This window comes from Columba livia, chromosome 2 (assembly GCF_036013475.1).
Source record: "Columba livia isolate bColLiv1 breed racing homer chromosome 2, bColLiv1.pat.W.v2, whole genome shotgun sequence".
Classification (NCBI taxonomy): Eukaryota; Metazoa; Chordata; class Aves; order Columbiformes; family Columbidae; genus Columba; species Columba livia.
The window spans coordinates 138,408,883-138,429,638 of NC_088603.1; the positions used below are offsets into that span (position 1 = coordinate 138,408,883).

Sequence of the window (20,756 nt, forward strand, 5' to 3'; positions counted from 1 at the left end):
CATGTGCACTGGGGCTGCAGCTTTGCCATCCCTAGGACAGGTGGTACGTCTTTCTCAGAATGTCCAGCAGCACTGGCACGTGTGAGAAGCAGTACTGTGCTTTCATTTCAGGGAGCACCAGCGGTAAGAGGTACTTAACATTTTCATAGTAGGACTTAACTGCCTCCTGATAGGAAGCATTGGAGATAAGAGGAGTGTGTATGTGAAATTGTGCATTCTTCTCTGTGTGGAGACCAGGATTTAAATGTTTCTCTGCCATCTCCTTTTCAACTTGATCATGGCTCATTTACACAGGATTAGCAATAGCTCTGGCCTGAAAGAGAATCCTTTCTTAATTCAACAGGACTGAGCAGTGATGTGTTGTCACCTGCAGGTGGCAATATATATTTTAGAAGGGATTTTTTAGAAATTTGTGTTTCCAGTTGGGCATAGTTCAGTTTGTGCCCAGTGATGAGACACAGATGCCCCACAGGTACAGCTTCCTGATGGCATACAGATATTTTTTAATTGGGCAGTGATTTCTGGCACTTGCTGTACAACATTATGAACATGTTTCTTTTGTTATTGATCACTAGAATACTAATTAATATTCCTAAGGAATCTGCCACTCATCTGTAACAGAACTTTTGCAATTTCCCTTTGATCCCCCTGCCCCCCCTTCAGCCCTGTGACCAAACTTACGCACTACGAATGTGATCTGGGAGATTGCTTTGGTGAGGAAAATGAGACACAAAATATACTCAGATGAGCATTGAGATGATAACATAATATCACAAACTGGTGAGAATTAGCCACTCATGAGCCACATCTGAACACCAGACAGCATGAAAATGAGGAAAGGTGGTTATTTCAAATCACGACTCCGAAGAAAAACAAATAACTGCTTTCTGGAGTGTTGTTTGCTGGTTTTATTGTTATTGATTTTATTGCTCCTGCTGTTCCTCTGTCACATATGAAATACGTGCTCCTTCAGGAACCAAGGTCTATTCTATCTCCGTTTGAATTAGAGCTGTACTGTGAAGACACTGGGTCTTAACACTGGAAGTTTTTCTACAAAGATCAGAAGGAACAAAAAGTGGAATAACATATTTTGATATCTGTATAATTTCAGGCTTGTTGCACTGGACAGAAAGAGGTTTCTTCATTCTAGTGTTTCTGAAGATGCCTTTTCATTGAGGTTTGTTTTTGTTTGTGTTTTTTTTTTTGGTATTAACAGGAGTATGCTGTCAACTGTCATGTTATCACCTGGGAGAGAATCCTTAGCCACTTTGATATATTTGCGTTTGGGCATTTCTGGGGCTGGGCTATGAAGGCTTTGCTGATCCGCAGCTATGGGCTGTGCTGGACTATTAGCATCACCTGGGAACTCACTGAGGTAGGCCACCCATTTATCTTAATTAAGCAAATGTATGAGACTTGAATTATTCTTCAGGGGAAGTGTGCACGTTACTAGAAGGATGACTCACTGGTTCTTGGTATGGATTTACATTTTAAACCTTATAAATCAGATGCTGAGCAATTGACGCAGTTGCATTAACGGACAACAGCAAGCTGTGGTTTAGCTAAGTGACTTACTAGTACTCAAACAGGAGGGAAGTCTAGGCCAGCCTGTTGGTGCCATCCATACTTTGTTTTTCTGCTGTTATAGGAGTCAATGCTCGTGCTACTTCAAAAGTTGACTGATATTCCCTGATTCAGAGCAGTTGTTCTCCTTTTCCACTTTGCAGTATCTGTGATCTACTGTCACGATCCTCCTACCCCAAATACAACAGTGTTACATATTGTGTATAGTTGTACATACTGTATGGTGAAAGGAAGTTAAGGGATGTCTGAGGAAGGTGTAAGGACCCATAAGGAGAATTCTAAATGGAATGGCAAGACACCATTTGGTGTGTTGTTTTCTGTCATGAGGCCCCCCCTTTTTTTTTTTTTTTTTTTTTTGTTAAATTGTACTGCACAAGGCTAGTTTATTCATGTTCACTGGTATACAAATGTGATTTTTTACTAGGCATGGATCTAAGCTAGTTCACACACAGTGTAGTCCCGTGCATCATGCTTTGGAGGACCACTGACTTACTGTTGTTATTCAGCTTTACCACAGTTTTCCCAAGCATGTGCTTAGGTCATTTGACAGTTGGCACTTTCAAATCCTATTTTGGATTTTAAAAATACAGATACTTGACTTAGCTGATTTTTGTTTGGACTGCTGCTCATTATTGTTAGATCTATTTTAAGAATTCAAGATGATTAATTGCTACTCTAAATATTTTCATTTGGATGTAACCTAGAGCTTCATGAGTAGGAGATATGTCACCTAAAATCCAAGGATATGTTTCTATAAAAATGAGTTTAATTTAATTACATTATTTGATTGGACAATTCAGAGAAAAAAAGTCCAGTTTGTATCAGCTTTTGGAACAGTGCAGACTGACTTGTCACACTTAAAATACTAAGTGTAGATGTGGACACCTGAATTTAGTCTTTAAAATCATAGTTTTTTGTAGAGCTTGCTGTCTTGAGAATGCTTGGCTCATCTGACAAGTCAGGTGTCATTCAGGAACATAGATAAGGATTTAGTTGTCTAAAATTAAACTTCGGGGTTTGAAAATACTGGTGCCATGAGTTCCTTTTCAAGACATGTTTTTGTTCTGTGGCATTGAAGGTTATGCTGTTTTCTGAGCTATTTTGAAACTGCTTAAGATTGGGATTTCACAAGTACCCATCCACAAAAAGCAGCTTTACTAGTTATTGTACTCATTTTTTCCCTCTGGAAAAGAATGAATTTGGATTTGTTTCACTCGCACTCTTATCATTCAGTTAATCATCGCACAACCATCGTCTTCAACCTGACACCGCATGGGGTGTCTAGTATTCCCTGTTGTTGAAAGGCATATTATTGGAACAGATAGTGCATTGGGTAAGGTTCAACATATAGAAAGGTTATCACCACTCAAATGGATTTTTAATGAATTCGTTGATTCAGGAAAGTCATTAGAAACCTACCCAAGTTATCAAGGCAGTTACACAGGGATTTAGTTGTGCATCTACTGTTAGCATTAATGGATTTCAGCTGGCTCCTCATTCTGAAATGGGACCCTTGGCTCGTGCCCCATGCTATCGGATTAAAGTTGGGATGCAGACAGACCTTGGTCTCTCATGCTGAGAAAACAGCTAGCACCTTAGAGATGGGCTGGCTACCACCTGTCCTCTGGCTTTTGCTGCCTTATTATTTGTAACTTCTGGTGTCTTTGGATTATTGCAGATTGAGATTCGTAGCCTAGTTCCCTTTCAGGTTAAATTAATTTAAAACACGAAAATGTAACAGGGTAATGAGCTTGGATCCTGAAGAGAAATTCAAATTTTTTCCACATTGAAAATCCCATAGCGTTGTCAAAGAAAAACAAGTTGCTTTGATATACTTCTGCAAGAGTTTTCAAAGCAACTGTGGTTATTATAAATGGACCAGTGTTCATTCTTCCTGTATACAGACATTCTTCTTGTTCCTTTTCTCACATCTGATTTTTCCATTATTTTATTTACACATCTGTTAACAGAAGATACTTTACAAAATTATACCAATAATCTTCAACAGACACAGCGTATGTACATTAACTGACAAAAACTGCACTGTTTTTGTGGAGGGATGAATATTTTTAAGCTTGCTATGTGTTTTGTTAAGTGTCTTCTTGAATATTCCAAAGGGACTGCTTAACACTTGGCTGTCTTGATTTTCAGTTTGCAGCTAACTTTTTCGGTCTATTTTTTGGGTTGCTGTGATTTTTCTTGTAGAATAGAGAATACATTTTTCTTGTAAAGGAGAATGAGAGCTGCTGAATCCATTTCTAGCTCTCAGTTAAATTATGTTGTATCTTGCCTTAGGTCTAGCCACTTGTCCTCCTTCACTCTATCAAAAGTGTAAAGTCGTCAAATGTGTCTATAAATATATCTGTTTGCCTTACTTAATGCCTTGTTATGGTCTTAGTTGAGTGTTTGGAAAGGAAAAGATTGCTTCAGAGGTAAATGATACGTGCTCTTTCCAGGGGAAATCTTTAAGAGACTGAATATGTTTTGGTATATCCAGATGGTGTCAGCTTCTCAGTCTGATGTTGGTTGGTTTCTGACCTAGTTTTCATTATCTTCCTTTTGAAAGTACCTTCATCATTAGTGCTTAGGAGAGACCGAGTAGGAAGAGAGAGTGAAATATCCTCTTTTTGAGCCATTCTGGATCAAGCATAGCAGCAAAGCTTGTGGTGTCTGGAATATTGGTGAACTCTTTTATGGTCACTAAATTTTCTAAGAATACTAAATGAAAGAAAGGGTTTTGAAATAGAGCAAGTGTTAACTCCTGAACTCCAATATGCTTTAGTACTGACAGTTGTGACAAATGTATCCATTCTACTTACTGCATCTTGTTGCTGGTTTAGAAAACAGACCTCTTAAAACTACTTAGCAGAAATCAAAGATTCTCTTCAATTTATTTTTTTTTAAAGCACAAGATATCTTCCTTTTTCCAAGAAATGCTGTAGTTTTGCTTGTTTCATGCATTTCTATGAATGTTCTGTGTAGCATCTTTGAGAGGCTAAGAGCTGCGTGATATCCTTATACACAGCAGAGTCCCAACAGGGAATGATGAGAAGGAAACCTCTGTCTCATGTGGTTCAGTCCAAGGCCTCCTGAAGTTAATGGAAGGATCCCCATAAAATTTCAGTGGTTGTGGCTTGTGTCCTTGAAGTATGACAAGTACTGAAAAGCTGATTTTTCAATGTGTACTTAAAAAGTTTATTTATATGAATTCTGTTCTGTTCCTCACCCAGAATCTTTTTGCTGTATTCTGTAGCTCTTCTTCATGCATCTTCTGCCTAATTTTGCTGAATGCTGGTGGGATCAAGTCATTTTGGACATCCTGCTTTGTAACGGGGGTGGCATCTGGTTGGGCATGGTAGTTTGTCGTTTCTTGGAGATGAGGACCTATCACTGGGCAAGCTTCAAGTAGGTCTAAATTAAAGCTTGATAAACATTGTTTGGTGTTCTGTTTCCCAAGGAAATGAATTTAATATACATTCTTCTTTGAATATGTAAAATTCATGTGGTATAGAAATAGCATGCAATCTACATGTGCTAACAATGCTGTAAATTTATGTTAAATTATAAAAATCCATTTCATAGTAATGTGACTGTACAGCATATATTTGTAAATATGTATATATATAATTTTCCTTTGCAATCTAAGTTTCAAGCATTGATGCCAAATGAAAATATAAAGTAGTAAAGCTATTTGCCGTGTCAGTTTATTTTGTACGAGCAAGAGTTTGAAGAAGGCTGTGAAAAAAACAAATTGTAATAGTTATCTCATTATACGATGCTTTTGAACTAGATTTGGGCTCACTTTGAGGCATTAGCGTGGCAATCTGCCAGTGCTAGTTGTAATTGCTGAAGAGGAATTAGGCTGATTGTACGTGTGCTGTGAATTGCCTTACCCCATTGCTGACCTTCTAAAGTAAATGGAGTAATTGCAAAATAAAGTAGCATTTGTTGTGTAAAGGGTCAATGGCTTGCAGCCTAGCAAGTGTCAGGTCCTGGCTGTCCAGGTATGATTTCTTCCATATTTTTTTGCCCCCATCTTGCCTCCTTCCCTGCCAGCTGGTGGTGAGCATGGTTATCTGTGTGTTACCAATGATATAGATCAAATAGGATCAAATACAATGAATTGCCAAAGGATGTTGTCTTGAGAGATGGAAAAGGAGCTCAATTCTTGACTTCCAAACTTGTACTCTACATTAACTTCAGTACTGCTTTGTTTTATTACTCACAAATTTGCTATTTGCTTTGAGAAACATCCAACCGTTAGTCTCAATTCAATTTTCCTGCATTTCAGTTCAGGAAGAATAATGAGCGTTAAAGAGTTGATGGTCCCTCTGTTTTTAGAGAGTTCACTTAAAACAGCAGAATATCTATGTCAGGATTAGTCTTTACTGTCTTTGTGGAATAATTTTTCCTCATGTTATTTTAAAGTAGATTTTTTTTGTCCTTTAATATGAAGAGGAGCTGCATAGAATTAGAAGGTTTTACTTTTGTTTTCTTTTTCTTTTTTTCTTTTTTTTTTTTTTTTTTGGTTGAATAAGCACAGATCTTAAAGATCAGAAGGTTCCTCCTGACATAAGATCACACTAGCCTAAAACAGTGCAAGTATCAGAAATAAAATCTGAATCTCCTTTTTTGTCCAGAAGGGCTGGTGAAATAATAGAGTGAAAACTGACTTGTAGCCATGCTGGTCTTCCTTCAGAAAAGCAAACTTGAGTTTTTCTTACATTCCCTGTCCTTTGGATGCTGTTGCTCATCTGCATTAATGTTATCAAAAGCAAGAACCAGTAACATGTCTGTCAGATGAACCTCCATTCATATCCCCTTTCAAAAGGGAATTTAAAAGCTTTCTAGCTTTTAACAGTGCTATCACATCTCTCCAGAAGATTTGTGTGCATCTAATATCAGAACAGCGGGTGTTGTGTGTGCTGGAAGTGCAGCATTTTCAAATCTGTGAAGCCAGCCCCTTATACAATTAATGAATAATTAATCTCACAGATTCTTGAAGGATTGATGTCAGTGAGCTCTAGAACAAAGAGTCTTTGGGATAAGAGCAATAGCAGCATAGACTAGGAAGAAATATCCTTTACATCTTCCAAGGGAGGTGCAGAATCACAATCCTTGTTTCTTTCCTTCATGGAGAGAATGATAGATACGTTTTGTAGTTATTTACTGGCTGAGGATAGCAGAGGGTGGACTTGCATAGCAGAATGCACCCTGACTGAAGTGCTTAATAGATTATATTATATTTCTTAATTCACCCTTGCCTGCTACACAGTTGTGTCTGTGAAGATGTCTGCTGTCCAGTGAAAAGTGTGATTGTTCTGAAACATCAGTAACGTGACTATTGTGCTGCCTTTTTTTTTTTTTTTCTTGCATATTCGTTTTATTTATTCCAGCCGTTCTCTTTTTCTAGGGACATTCACACAACCACAGGGAAAATCAAAAGAGCTGTGTTACAATTCACCCCAGCCAGCTGGACCTATGTCCGCTGGTTTGACCCTAAGTCTTCATTTCAAAGAGTGGCTGGAATCTACCTTTTCATGATCATTTGGCAGGTAAGAAATTCTGTGAAATCAAAGCTGCCATCAGCTCGGTTACTTATTGGCTGTGTTTGGCTGGAAGATATTCTAATGCAATGTATGTCCATCATTGAAATACGCAGTTAAGTGAATTGATAATACAGGATTGGTCAGGGCTTTGTTCGTGGCAGTTATGTGATAGTTCAGGAGTGTAATTACAGAATCTGTGGGGGGAAAAAAAAGACAAATGTGGCAGATTGTTCTTTGCAATTGATAGTTTGTTTTTTTTTTTAAATGGCTAGACAGTGGCTTTTTAATTGTTTTGTTTTGTTGGGTTTTTTTGTTTTTTTTTGTATGAGGGTTTTTGTTGGTTCGTTGGTGGGAGGTTTTTTGTTTATTATTGTGTTTTTGTGGGGTTTTGGTGTGTGGGTTTGTTGTTGTTGTTTTGGGGGTTTTTTGTTGTTTTTTTTTTTCTTCTTCTTCTTCTTCTTCTTTCCCATTGACTGTTGGATGGGTCACTGGTAGTCTGAGTTCTGGTCTTGATCTGGCAAGACTCCATAATATGTCCCAACTGCTTCAGTATTTCATCATACAAATGCTAGCAGACTTCACTAAAACTTTTTTTTTTAATTCGCTAAATTTAGTTTTTAAAAGGAGAACCATTAGTGTACATATATTGGTATATATATTTTTTTAATATGATATTTTCTACTCCTTTAATAAATTTACCTTAGTCATTCATACCTGATTTAGGATATTAAAGCTATCAGAAGACCTGTGAAATGTGAATTAGTGTCTGATCCCTTAATGGGTTTCTGGAAGGAGAGCAAATACTTTAATAGAGGAGAATTCTTTGTTTTACTAGTATATTTGTTGCTTGTCCTAGAACAGAAGTCTCAGACTCTTTCAAGCCTTGATCTAACCGGTAGGGCTATAGTAGAGCATAAATAGTTTTACTTCTGTGTTTTAGCTCTCATATTAATATTTGCACATTTTCTGTAGTAACTTAAGGGTTACAAAGTTGAACACTAACTTTTGTTTTGTTTTGGTTTTTTTTTTAGCTGACTGAGTTGAACACTTTCTTTTTAAAACATATCTTTGTGTTCCAAGCAAGCCATCCTTTAAGCTGGGGGAGAATTCTCTTCATAGGTATCATTACAGCACCCACTGTAAGGTAATTTTGTTGCCATGGTGTTTTTTCTTTGGTTTAAGGGAGCTTGACTTCTAGGCACCCAAGAACTGCATATATTAGTTTGTGAGTAAGTAGAGCACATCTGAAGAAGTTTGTTTTCTCTACCACGAAAAGCAAAACGATTATCACTTTTCAATAGAGTGTATTCTCTGACAAGTGGACTAATAAAGTTAAATGTATATAAACATCTGTGTTTCCATAGGGATGCAGAACCAGTCTTTTCTATCTTCTGCTTGTAAAGCACCTCCCTGTTTTGTGGGTTCACTGCATATGTTACCCCCAAGGATTATATGTGAAGGTATTGAAGCTGATGAGTTGGATGTTCACAAAAGTGTAGATGAGGAAAAATATAACTGTTGGGTTTTCTGACTGAAACTGTTATTCTGTTTATCTACAGGCACTATTAGCATGTTATAGGAAAAGAGAGCATTGCCATATTCTGAATGACTGAACAGTATATATGCAGTGTTAACAGTTGTATAGAAATATTAACCTGCTTTTAGTCACGCACACTGTTTCACATTGTTAGCAGAGTCCCCTTGATTTTTTTTTTTTTTTTTTTATTTTCTTGTGAACTAGCAGGAGGTAGACAGAATGCACATAGTTCTGAAATCAGAGGCAGGGAATTTACTATTCATGAGGAAAGTTGTGTTACCTTGGACACTTAAATGGCAACCATGCCTTGGTTTATTCCTGAAATACAGCTGTTAGTGTCTGAAGTTATGTGCGCTGATTCCACACTGTTAGTTAAATCACCTTAAACATCTTCTAAGATCCTGTATAGATGAACTTTTAAGTATTTTTATGGCACTTGCTAATCTGTAGAAGTCTTTATTCTTAAACAATCCTTGTATTGTGAGATTAATAACACTTGTCTTCCCCATCTGTCAGTGGAATTCAGAGACTGAGAAAAGGAATTTTGGTCCCAATTCTTCAGAATTTCACTCAAAACTCTTAAAATTTAGGAGCATAAGAACATGAAGAACAGAACAGTCTCCAGACTGTTTCCAAAATAGTGAGAAAATCTCCTCTGTTCTTGAGAGGAAAACATGCCAGTAGTTAGAGCACTCGCCCAGGATATGGAATAGCTATATTCAGTTTCTTTGAAGATTCCAACCTACATCTCTCAAGAAAATGCAATTGCTAATAAATTAAAGACAAACTGTGGAAAAAGTGGGCGTTTCTCTAATTCTTTCAAAGCTGTTGCACTTTGCCTGAAAGAATTGGAGATTCAGTGGAGAGGCAGGAGACAAATTCACTTTGTTATTTTACTAGTTTGGGTACTTTCCCAGTCCTCGCTCTCAGGATTGTTTTCTGTGTTGCTTCAAGCTACTTGATCTATGTGATAATCTGTCCTACTAGAATTGAAACCATCTGGTAGGTATCCAGCATGATTGCATGTGATTTTAACCATCAGCACGCCATTTTCAGTATAGGTATAGATTTGTAACCTAAACTTGTTTTCTAAATGTAAATACTCTGCGGACTTTTAAGGTGACTGAGGAATTTTCTTGTTTCCCTTCTCAGGCAATACTATGCGTACCTCACAGATACACAGTGCAAGAGGGTGGGAACTCAGTGCTGGGTGTTCGGGTAAGTGTTGCTGCAGTCTTGTAGCACTTGGACAAGTGTTAAGCCTGAGTCCAGCACAGAATCAGGCTTTGCATGAAGCCAGTCCTTGTCTTGTGTTGGTTTTAGTATAAAGAACAAGGTCGGGCAAAGGAAAGTCCTGGATTTGGAGGTAGAATATGGGAAGTGATGGAATGAGTAAGGAAAAGAACAGAAGGAAGAGAACTAGGAACTGCGGGATAAAGCTAGGCGGCTTCAAAGTAGCGTTGGCCTTGCAGCCCATATTTTCAGTCAGGTGAGAGGGATAAAAAATTTGCCTTTACCGCTTGCCCGTCACTGAGGCAACGTTTACCTGGCCATCTAGGTGGGCATTGACACTGTTAGCGGAATCACAACTGAAGACAGTGAAATAAACCACAGATATCAACTATTTTTGTTCTGTTCTCAAAGAAGGAAAAGAATAACGCTATGAACAATGGTTACCTGGGCAATAATCTCTTTCAACAAGTCTCTTGGAGGAGACCTTTAAATGAAGAGTTTGCATGATTGATTCTGGTGAGAGCTTCGTTCTCTAGATGGCTTGACTCAAATGTACTGTTCTGGAAACTTGAAGCATATCCTATTGTGGCATTGTAAAAGTGTTCTATAAATAAGCAGTGTAATAGTGTCTCTTGATTTGTGACTTGGAAGCTTACAAACGGGAAAACATAAAAAATTCTGAATCACATATTAAAGAAAAAAAATATGTATTTTAAGAAACTATTAAAGAAGTTAATGTTTGATGGCAATGATTTTAAATTAAAGCTGCCATTTCATTCTCTCTGTCAAGATTAGTGTTTGTCTTATTTCCAGAATTGTCTGAACCTTTTTCATCTTGAATAGAAGAATCTATTGCTGTTTTAAATTGGAATAGCATTTAAATGAGCCATAAAATACTCAGATCTAATTTAGACACAGTGCTCTGGCAAACTTATCTCATCTTTACTGTTAGGCTTAGGGATGTTACAGAGTTTTAAGAGGAGTGCTGGGCTGGAAGGCATGTTTCCAGGTGCAGTACACCATCATAAAGAATACCCTTATCTCAGCGTTTGAGGTTAGAGACGAGCATGCTGCAATGTAATTGCAGGTATTTCTACTCTTGTTTTAGATGTACCCTGGAGAACATGACACGTGTCTCCTTGGGTTTGGCTAGGCTTACATATTCACCTCTTTCACTGACTTAACACCTTCCTCAATGGATCTGTTACTGTCTTCAACTCATGACCGTAACACCCAGTGGACATACAAAAGGTAGTAACTCTATTTAGTTTTACTGTTACTGGGTAGGAGATGATAATATTTTTCTGTAGGCCTAAACCTCCTGCATTGTTATTCCTAAAGAGAGTCTGTAACGTACACAATCATTAAAAGGGCATTGGATTTTTTTTTTTATTATCATGACAGAGTAACCTGTTTCATCTGAGAGACAGAATGTAAATGTATTCTTTTGCAAATTGAAGGGAAATACGATGCTGAATGTTTGCCTTCTGGCTCTAAAAAATTGTTACGGTTTACAGAAACCATCATCCTTGGTTTAAAGCTCTCCCTAAACACATTAGTGTGATATCTGTCAATAAATAGAAGCCCAAATATCTCTTTATGATCATATAACAAGAACTGCAATAGAATATTAATCTATAGCCCAATCTAATAGTGGGAAATGTGCATGAAGTATTCTCCTCGATACTGCTTACATCTGTAGTCTGCAAGAAAAAAAGAGCAACACCAGGAGTTCCTGTTGTTTGTTGGAAAAGCAGCACTCTACCAGTAATAACTATCCAGAATCTAATTTCTGAAGCAATTAAAAGCAAGTATATAGAATATTCATATCTGTGGTGATGAAGAAACACTTATAAAGGCACAAATTAAATATGTAATGGCAAAACCATGGGAATTATTAAAATTAGTGCCTTGCATTAGCACGAAACTGTGTTCTCTGTGACTTTTCACATACTCTAGAGTCGCTCTCAATAGGTGGACAGTAAGTGATGTAAGGCATGAACAAGGCCAGTGCAACAGCTCTGCTGGAGATTGCACAATTTTCATTAAGATGAAGCCTTTCAAAAAGGAGTATACGTTAGAATGTTACAAGACCATTTGGACTGAATAAAAGCTTACAGTGTCTTCTGTTTAGTATTCTCATGACCCTTCAGTAGGACACCAACACTTTTTACTGGTGGCATCTTCTGTCTTTTGATTTACCACTTCTTTAGCTGTAATAGCTGTCCTATTGTACAATGCACTTAACCCAAGTATTCTTGACAAGAATAATGGTAAGAATGTATAAATACAGCACAAACAGCTGTATGATTTTTGAGTGCTTGCTGAAAACAGCCTGTTGTTTTGTTTAGACCTTTGAGTATATCATACCCTCATACCCATGTTTGTTTCCTGATGGTGGCCTTTCTGTTCCTACTGCTGTACTTCTAGTTTAACTATTTTTTTAATCTGCAGCTGGATCAGGAAAAATAACACAAAACCAAAATTAAAAATAGTCAGTGACCCAACAGAGTAACACTGCTCTCAAGTTTTTACTAATATGTACCTTGATAATTTGCGTTATTGTCCAATTAGGTGTTAACTCCACAATTCTAAGTTTTGGGCTCACTCATCACCCTGCAAGTTATATTAGATGGTGCAGAGAAAGCTGTAATTTGCTATTGACACCAGGACCATCTCTGCAGTGCCAGTGGTTAAGTCATGCATGCATCTTTCCTCCCTCTTTGACGGAGGGAGCAGGGTCCTGTCTGCCAGGCAGTAAAGCTGGTTTTAACAACTCCCTTGTTGTGGTCAGTGCTGGCAGGGAATGTGTTCCTGCAGCATTGACCTTGGGAGACTGGAACATTTGACCCCATGTTAAGTGTACCTGTGTTTGACGAGGAGTTTTCATGCATGTGCTCATATGTACAGCCTCAAAGTCACTACTGAGCAAGTTTAATATTAAACTTGCAGAAATTGAATAGTTTTCTTCATTATTTGCTCTAGCTTGAAGAGTCAATTTTCTGCATTTTTGCTCCACTAGTCATGTTTCTACGCTTGTATTTGTTAGAAATATGAAATTTTGGGTCCAGGACCTATACCAACTAAATATATTTCCATGGAAGGTAATGGAAACTTTGGGTTCATAATCCCTTGTTCCACATCAAGTGGTGTACAAGCCTCCTTAGCTTTGAGCCTGAAAAGATGTAAACATCTGGTTACAGGGAAAGAGCTGGGGATACTTGATTTTGTTCTTAAAAATGCCAGAAGGGAAAGTAAATACTGCAATTTTTCCTCTCTTATTTCTCCTTAAATTATCTGATGCTATGGTGTGGACCTAAGTTTACACATAAACCAGAGCAAATGCATGGATTCTCAGAGGATTTGAAATGCTGTTTCATGTTAATTTTCTCATTAAAATCTATTTGAAGCAAGCCTACCTAGAATTTTAGTAAATTTACATCCAGTAGAGAAACACCCAAAGCACAGTCTTAGTTTACCCAACAGGGCATCTGTTGGTTGTTCAGCATGGAAAATAAATTTATATCTGGTGAGGGCTGAAAAACAGTAATAGGTATAAACAGAAATTCTCTGCTATTGGCACATGCTCCTGCTTGCTCCCTGGACAAGCAAAGGCTTGTGGAATTGTGAACTGCCAGTTGGTCACTTCTTGTATGCTGTTTATGCTGAAGAAAAGTTTAGAAAGAAAAATAAATTTCAGTTAACAGTGGTGTTGGGGAGGTGTGTGCTGGCTAGAGAGTAGTGCTTGTTTAGAGCTAACAGCTTGCGTTGGGAACATGTGAGTTAAACCCTGAGTATTTGTAACCACATTTTCCCTCCCTCTCTTTCATTTAACCACAGGGTTATTGCTTTCCTTGAAGCTATTGTGTGCATAAAGTTTGGACAGGATCTTTTTTCCAAAACACAAATACTGTATGTTGTGTTTTGGCTTCTCTGTGTGGTAAGTGAGATTTCTTATGTGAAACATGAAGCATGGCAAAAGCATTGAAAGCATTTCAATAGCTTCCTCCCTGTAACACTGGCAGCAGGGGATCATTGTGTGGGAATGCTGGGGAAGAGCATTGTGCATGACCTCGGAAAAGCAAATGCTAGATTGTTTATAACCCACTTTGAAGGGACTAAATTACTTTTTTTCTTATTACTTGACATAGCAGAATATAGCAACTTCACCAGTGCTTAACAGTGAAACAAACACTAGTTACAGGGAGTTTTATGAGAGAAAATGTCAGTTCAATTGAGGCTGACTTTGGTTGTGCTCGCTATAGTGCCCACTGACAGGAACAGAAGTTAATGAATAGCATTAGTAAGTAATGCATGTTGTTTCACACTGAAGTCTTATAACTACATACACAACCCTACTTTATCAGGCAAATCATTCTTACTCAGCCTGCTACTTTCTGTACTTCAGTGTGATTACTGCAAATGCAGCATGAAATGCCCATTTTATAACAGTAAATGCATGTTTTTCTTGCCAGACTTGTAGCTCTGATGCCGAACACATTTTTAATGGTCAGTGAAAAATAAGGCATTTATAATGGGCTGACAGATAAATACTTCTCCCTTTTAGCTGGGAACACAGCTCAAACAGGTGATAGGGAGTCAGAATTTATTATTCTCCTATTTCACATGACGATTTTATTCCCAAAACTTCAGAGAGGAACATTGTTGAATTGCTTCCCAGATCAGAGCACCACAAAACCAAACACGTAACCCAGCCTGAAGCATGGGGCAGGGAAAAGGAGAATTTGTTTTTTTCCCAGACTGGTTATTCTTCGTAATATACCTACGAATGCCTACCAGCTGCCTTTGAATCTACAGGGTGATGACAGGAATCATACTGACATGTATCCTGCATGTATGTGAGCGATCCGTATGTATTCTCATGCTCCCGGTGAGAACTGCTCTGCACACCCCATGGTGGCGAAGTGTGTGGGTACCCTGCAGTTGAAACATGAGTCTTACTCATCCTGACAAAAGGTGCAGAGAGAAACAGAGCATGAAAGTTTCCGAACACAAAATCTCCAGGTACTCTGAGACCTTGAACCAGCAGGGAATATAGGAAAAGTTTTACGGATTTTTTCTTTTTCTTCCTTTGTTTAGGCCTTTACAACTTTCCTGTGTTTATATGGTATGGTTTGGTACGCAGAATACTACGGCCACCGAGAAAAGGTATTTTATTAGGAAGCCTGTTTTTGTTTAGTACCAGTGTTAAAACTGCAATGCTCCTAGATATTAGAATTCTTTACCAGAAGTAGTATAAATAGGGGTGAAGGGGGATGGTCCAGAGTCTAACTGAAGTCAATAGAAAGAACTCTGAATTCAGCAGTCCTTGGACAGATCCCAAATTACACTGTGGTTTCTAAAGAATGCTGTCCTCTTAGTTACTCAAAATGAGGCTGTAAGTTTAGCAAAGCATTCAGGGATGAATGGTTAGCTAATGTTCCCATTGTACAGGTGGAATGCTAGGGGAATATTAAGAATACTTGGTTACACAACAGGTCACATGGCAAGGGGCGAGTTCTTACTGTATCATCTGCATTGCACCTTCTAACTGGGAAGGGAGAAGTCCTCAGTAGTGGCTGAGTTTTATGGGGACTTCTGCCACAGTTTAAATTTACAAGTCTAATTTTGAACTGACGTGCTGATCACAAGAATCAGCATCCAATGACATGTGTCTTTCTTGTTTTTGCAGACCTTATCAGAAAGCGAAGACAGCCCTTACAGTCCAGATGCTTCCTGGCTTCATTCTAAATTCAGTAGAGGTATTGGCACTTTTGTACCTATATTCCTGAAGTGGTAGCATTAAGGCTCAGTACTAGGAAATGGTGCTTGAGAAACTTATCTTGGCGACAACTGGACTTATATAAACATCCCTGCAGGAGCTATACAAATAAATCATCTGAAAAGCTATTTGGATTTACTACCTTTTTTCTTCTAACTCTTGGAAATATGTTTGTTTTTCAATGAAGCACCTGAATTTTTCTGCCTCTATTCCAGGCCATTATTGTGAGTTTAGGACATTATGCATTTCATAACTCTTGCGGACAGGTTTTCTGTCTGAACAGTGCATGTTTGATTTGAAGCATATGAAAGTGAATTGTGCCTTTATTCCTGCTTGTTAAGAAACATTTAAGAATGTGCCCTGGACCTTGTGCTCTTACTGATGCTTGCCTAGTCAATGCAGTACTTGTGGTCATAGACAGCTTTCTCTGTCATAAGCAAAGGCAGCCTCATTCTCTGACCTCTTTTCCCTACTCTAGAGGTCAGTCAAGTTACCCACCTCATCTGTTAACTCTTGAGTGGGTTCTTGCTTATTGACCCAATATCAAGATCCACATCTCACACCTGGAAGTTAATCTCAGTCAGAGTTTATGCTCCAGGTATTTGTATCACTAAAAATATTTCTTATTTGTCGTAGGCTCGAGAAACACCTACAGCAGAGCTTCTTTGTATTTCATACATTATTTTCCTGGATGCTGATATTAATTTATTCTTAGTTTAGTAAATGTGTGGATTTTGATATTTTGGAGAAAAAAATGCTTGCACTCAAAATGTTTTTCCTATTTATATATGCTGGTGAAATCTGGCCAAGCAAATATTTCTCTAATCTTTTACTTCATTAATTACAAACTTCGTCCTCCTTTGTGTTTTGCTCTTGTATTCTTGTTTCAGTCCCCATTGTCTCCCTTTTCTTTCTCAGAGTCAAACATGGTCTGTCATATGTAAGAATGAAAAGAAGAAATGCACTCTCACAAGAATCTGTAACTTTCCATTGTTCTTAACTTCTGATAGTGGTGCCTGTCAATAATAAAAATGTGGAGGTTTAATTATTGATGCAATTTAAAATGTAGGATGTTTCACAACTATATTTTGTCTGAGCAAACCTCTGAATTTTTTGGAAGAGAGAGAATTTTACAGTAGTCCTAAGAATTGCTTTTTTAAAAAATAGAATAGGCCACTAGGTGGCGTACGAGTATCAGCCAGTTTGTATTCGCTTGAAATAGTCCATACTGTAAACACATTATAGCTCTGGAAAGCCTTACTGTCTTTTAGACAAGAGCTTAACAGTGTCAAATATGTATATGTAAAAAATATATATTTATTTCTCAGCAGGTGCTGACAATAGTCCAGCCAAACAAACAGTCAATAGTGAAAGCCATTCATCGCGAAGAAGGAATCGGCACTCCAAATCAAAAGTAACAAATGGCATTGGCAAGAAATAAGAATGGTCTCTGACAACAGCCTACAGTGTGACCGGAGGTGACAAAGAAAATCAGAGTTTCCACATGGAAGATTGATTTTTAAATTTAAAAAAAGGAGGTGTTGAAGAAAACGATGATCAAGATGGAGCCACCAGTGTAGTGCAAATCATTGCCTGCTGACACTTGCCATTCACTGATTTAAATCTAATTTCTTCAGCATGTGGCACCAAAAGCTAATGAAGAGTATGCTGGAAAGAGAAGTAATTTTGTCATAGCAGGTACACCCTGTTCTGTGTTCAGGTGTTGCAAGTGCATTTTTAATATCTCAGTTGAGGACTTAAACACAAAAGTTAGTAAACTGATAATCAGTTGGCATAGTTGGTTGAATTTTTTTTTACTGTTTTTGTTGTTCTCTGGAAGAGTACACAATCCTTTGACTAAGAGCAACTGCCCTTTATCAGTCTCACAACGAAACTTTTCTATACAACAGTTAGTAAATATTTAATATTTCCATATTTGTATCCAGCTGCTTGCTTTTATGTAAAGGCTCTTTAGACCTGGTGACGGGGTTTTACCAGTGAAGAAATGAGTCCAGGTTTCTTGTAAAGTATTTGAAATTGACCTTCAAACATGGTTCTTTTGTTCTGCATCGTCCTTCTGCTTGATTGCTATGTATTCTGTTTCTTTAACGTATTTAAAATAGTGACATAAAAACCTGTTACAAAGTAGAGGGCCATGCTTTCTGCCCTCAGAGACAAATGTCATGTCATTTAGTTGTTTTTCCTCCTTTACTGCAGTGTGTTTTGCATCTTCAAGTGGAAATACGTATTTTTTTTCAGCTGTGTCACATTGTATACAATGTTCCTTCCTACTTCCCTGTAATTTGCCTTTGCCTCAGCTGGAACCAGAAATCCCAGTGTCTTCAGACTGGTATCAGAAACTGCTTTGAAGGCTCTGCCCTACTAAGCCTGGTGATAAGGCAGTTTTTTTTCTTACTACTGCCATAAACATAGTTATTTGTGAGGCTTGCTGTAGTCTTTGGTGTCTGAGAGGCAGCGTGATATCGCTGTGATATACCCCATTGCTTTGGTATTTCCTGTCATGCAGTCAGATACTCAACAGCAAAGTCACTCTTCCTTTGCAGGGGTTTTTTGTGTGTGGTGGTGTTTGTTGGGTGTTGGTTTTTTTTTAATGTATTAATTCTGACATCTAGCAAAGTGGATAATTCTCCAGCAGTGAATGTAATTATTAAGTCAGGAGGTAAACAATCAAGAGGAATCAGTCCCCGTATTAACTTATCAAAATGTTTTTGTGCCAATTAGATTTTGGGATTTATGGGGCTCAGAGGGGTAGGTAGCTGAAGCAAGAATAACTAACACCTATTAGTTACTTAGTCTTCATAAGAAAATGGGATTTCCTTTTTTTTTATGGATAATGTTACTGTGATTTGCCACAGGCTAAGTACTAAAAAAAATGCAGCAGAGACTTTATACAAGTGTATGATACTGTAAATAGAAGAAGTATCCTGTGTAAGCCATTAATTCCAATGTGCCACAGATTGTCAATGTTTTCAATGCACTTAAGTGTTGCTGCTGAACTCCTCAGAGGCCCTTAATTTCTCAGCCCGCTTTCCATCAAACATAAAGTCTACAACTTGGGAAGTAACTTAGTAGAAGCTGCTATATCATCATTGCGACAGTGACATCAAATGGTACGCGGGAAAAAATGTTAGGAAGACTTTCAGGCTTTGCTACAACTACTTGTTTTCCTCATACTATAGCAATTCCACGTATTGTGTCTTTATTCGTAATGTACTACATGTTGACGAATGTACATTTCTCTGGATACTCAGACTTGTTACTTTTTTATTTTCTTAGTTAATAACTCAGTCTGTGTAAGGCTGAAGAATGGCATTGTAAATTTTCTATTGATTCAATACCAAAGCAAGAGGTTGGAAATCTAATGGTTTAGATATGTTAAGTACTGTGGTTTTCAAAGGTGAGAGCCTGTTTTGTACTTGCAAGGTGTATATGCACTCACTATGTATACAAAGCTTACATGTGTAAGCAGATGCTGAAGTACAATATCTACTTGCCTGTGGGGACAAGCACACATTTTGTATAATAAATGCAGACCTGGTGCTCACCCTGTGGAATTGCACCCTAAAAATATTGAAAAGGCAAATATGAAGTGTCATCTTGTTCGAAGCTGAGTTCTGGATGCTATTACAACAGCTTGGCCTTGAAGAAATGTTGTTTAACAACACCTTTAAAAATATTTCCCATGAAGTCTTTTTACTTTAATTTTTTTGTGTTTGCTTGGGTTGTGTTTTTGGTTTTTGTTTGTTCATTTGTTTGTTTTTGATACTTTAGAAGAGGGATGGCTAGGGAGAGGGGAAACTTAAGTAAACTATTAATGTGCTGCTTGGAAAATGGCACTTTGTGTCCTCTGTCAGCAGTTCTGGCTGGAATTCACGTGTGTTCTCTCAAGTCCTACACTGACTGACAACTGTATTTTCAGCCCCATCGTCTGGATGTGAGCTTTGCACGGGCAGGCCTTGGAAAGGTGCTTTTGATCGCTGCTGCAAAACTAGTGATCCCAATTCTATCATTTAGTGTGCTCCTGCTGAATTCTGTATGTGTGTAGCACCTACAATGACAAATCACTGAGCTGTTGAGCAACAAGCATCCATGTACAAGTTCTGCTGCTTGAACAGTATTTTGTAACAGAGGCACTGTCCTGGTTTTAAGTATTTGTTCTGTCACAACCTCTCATTCCTACTTTCCTGCTTCTGATGCTCTTTCCTGTCTCTGTCCTCTGGTGATCTCCCCTGCTGCTGTGCAGAGATGGGAGTTGGCCCTCCAGAGGCTGCCCGTCGGTGGTGTCAGCCGTTGAAGGGAGGCTGATTCAGGACAGCGTGGTGTAAGCAGAGGGTAGTGGCAAGAACTTTAACTAGTGGATTAAATAAAAATGCAAGTTTTTCAAATGCAGGTATACAGCCAACCAGAGCTAGCCTTGAGTACTGGATTCCAGTACTAGAGCAGCCTCATAGATCATACACTGCGTCTAATTAAATATTTGGAGTGTGATTTCAACCAGTGCTTTTGTTACTCTTCTGTGAAGATCATCATTTGATGTCCTAGCTGTTAAAACTGTATTTTTTACTTTGTTATCACAAGAGGACACAGATGTTACCATCTACTTTATAGTTTTTGAATACACTTGCTCTGTACTGATTGCAAATTATTGTATTTTGCAATAACTCAGTAAATCAACCCATGTCACCATATGTGTGTTTGTCTGTACCTGCAAGGTGTAGGAAATGATTACATACTGCCTTTAGAAGCTATATTACATTTTATTCTATGTAATTGCATGCTGACAAATGTGGTGTTTCCCAGCAGCCCACAGTGCACGCTAAGGTTTTGCTGTAGTTTGTTATTTCAGAACAGCAGATCTGATAATATAAACAGTTATACTATGCCTTCTGAAGTTTCTCTAGTATATGGGATATGTCTTGTCTTAATCTTAATTATTCTGGAGCACTCAGCATGGGAAAGACATGGACCTGTTGGAGAGGGTCCAGAGGAGGCCACAAAAATGATCAGAGGGCTGGAACAGCTCTGCTGCGAGGACAGGCTGAGAGAGGTG

The 20,756-nt window shown here is 38.1% G+C and overlaps 1 protein-coding gene across 5 annotated transcripts in view; it reads left to right on the forward strand.

Moving 5' to 3' along the window:
- PTDSS1 (phosphatidylserine synthase 1) overlaps window positions 1-20,392 on the forward strand; it is a 33,176-nt gene extending 12,784 nt beyond the window's left edge. For 3 of the 5 annotated variants that reach the window (XM_065054053.1, XM_065054051.1, XM_065054054.1), the window contains 9 exons: window positions 1,217-1,375; window positions 4,838-4,989; window positions 6,998-7,139; window positions 8,165-8,277; window positions 9,823-9,888; window positions 13,744-13,843; window positions 15,004-15,072; window positions 15,596-15,665; window positions 17,014-20,392. In XM_065054053.1, the coding sequence (XP_064910125.1) occupies window positions 1,217-1,375; window positions 4,838-4,989; window positions 6,998-7,139; window positions 8,165-8,277; window positions 9,823-9,888; window positions 13,744-13,843; window positions 15,004-15,072; window positions 15,596-15,665; window positions 17,014-17,126 (984 nt within the window). In that variant the 3' untranslated portion in view covers window positions 17,127-20,392. The remainder of the gene's footprint in view (window positions 1-1,216; window positions 1,376-4,837; window positions 4,990-6,997; window positions 7,140-8,164; window positions 8,278-9,822; window positions 9,889-13,743; window positions 13,844-15,003; window positions 15,073-15,595; window positions 15,666-17,013) is intronic. The other 2 variants (XM_065054055.1, XM_065054052.1) reach the window with 1 other exon arrangement.
- Window positions 20,393-20,756: the final 364 nt, after the last annotated feature.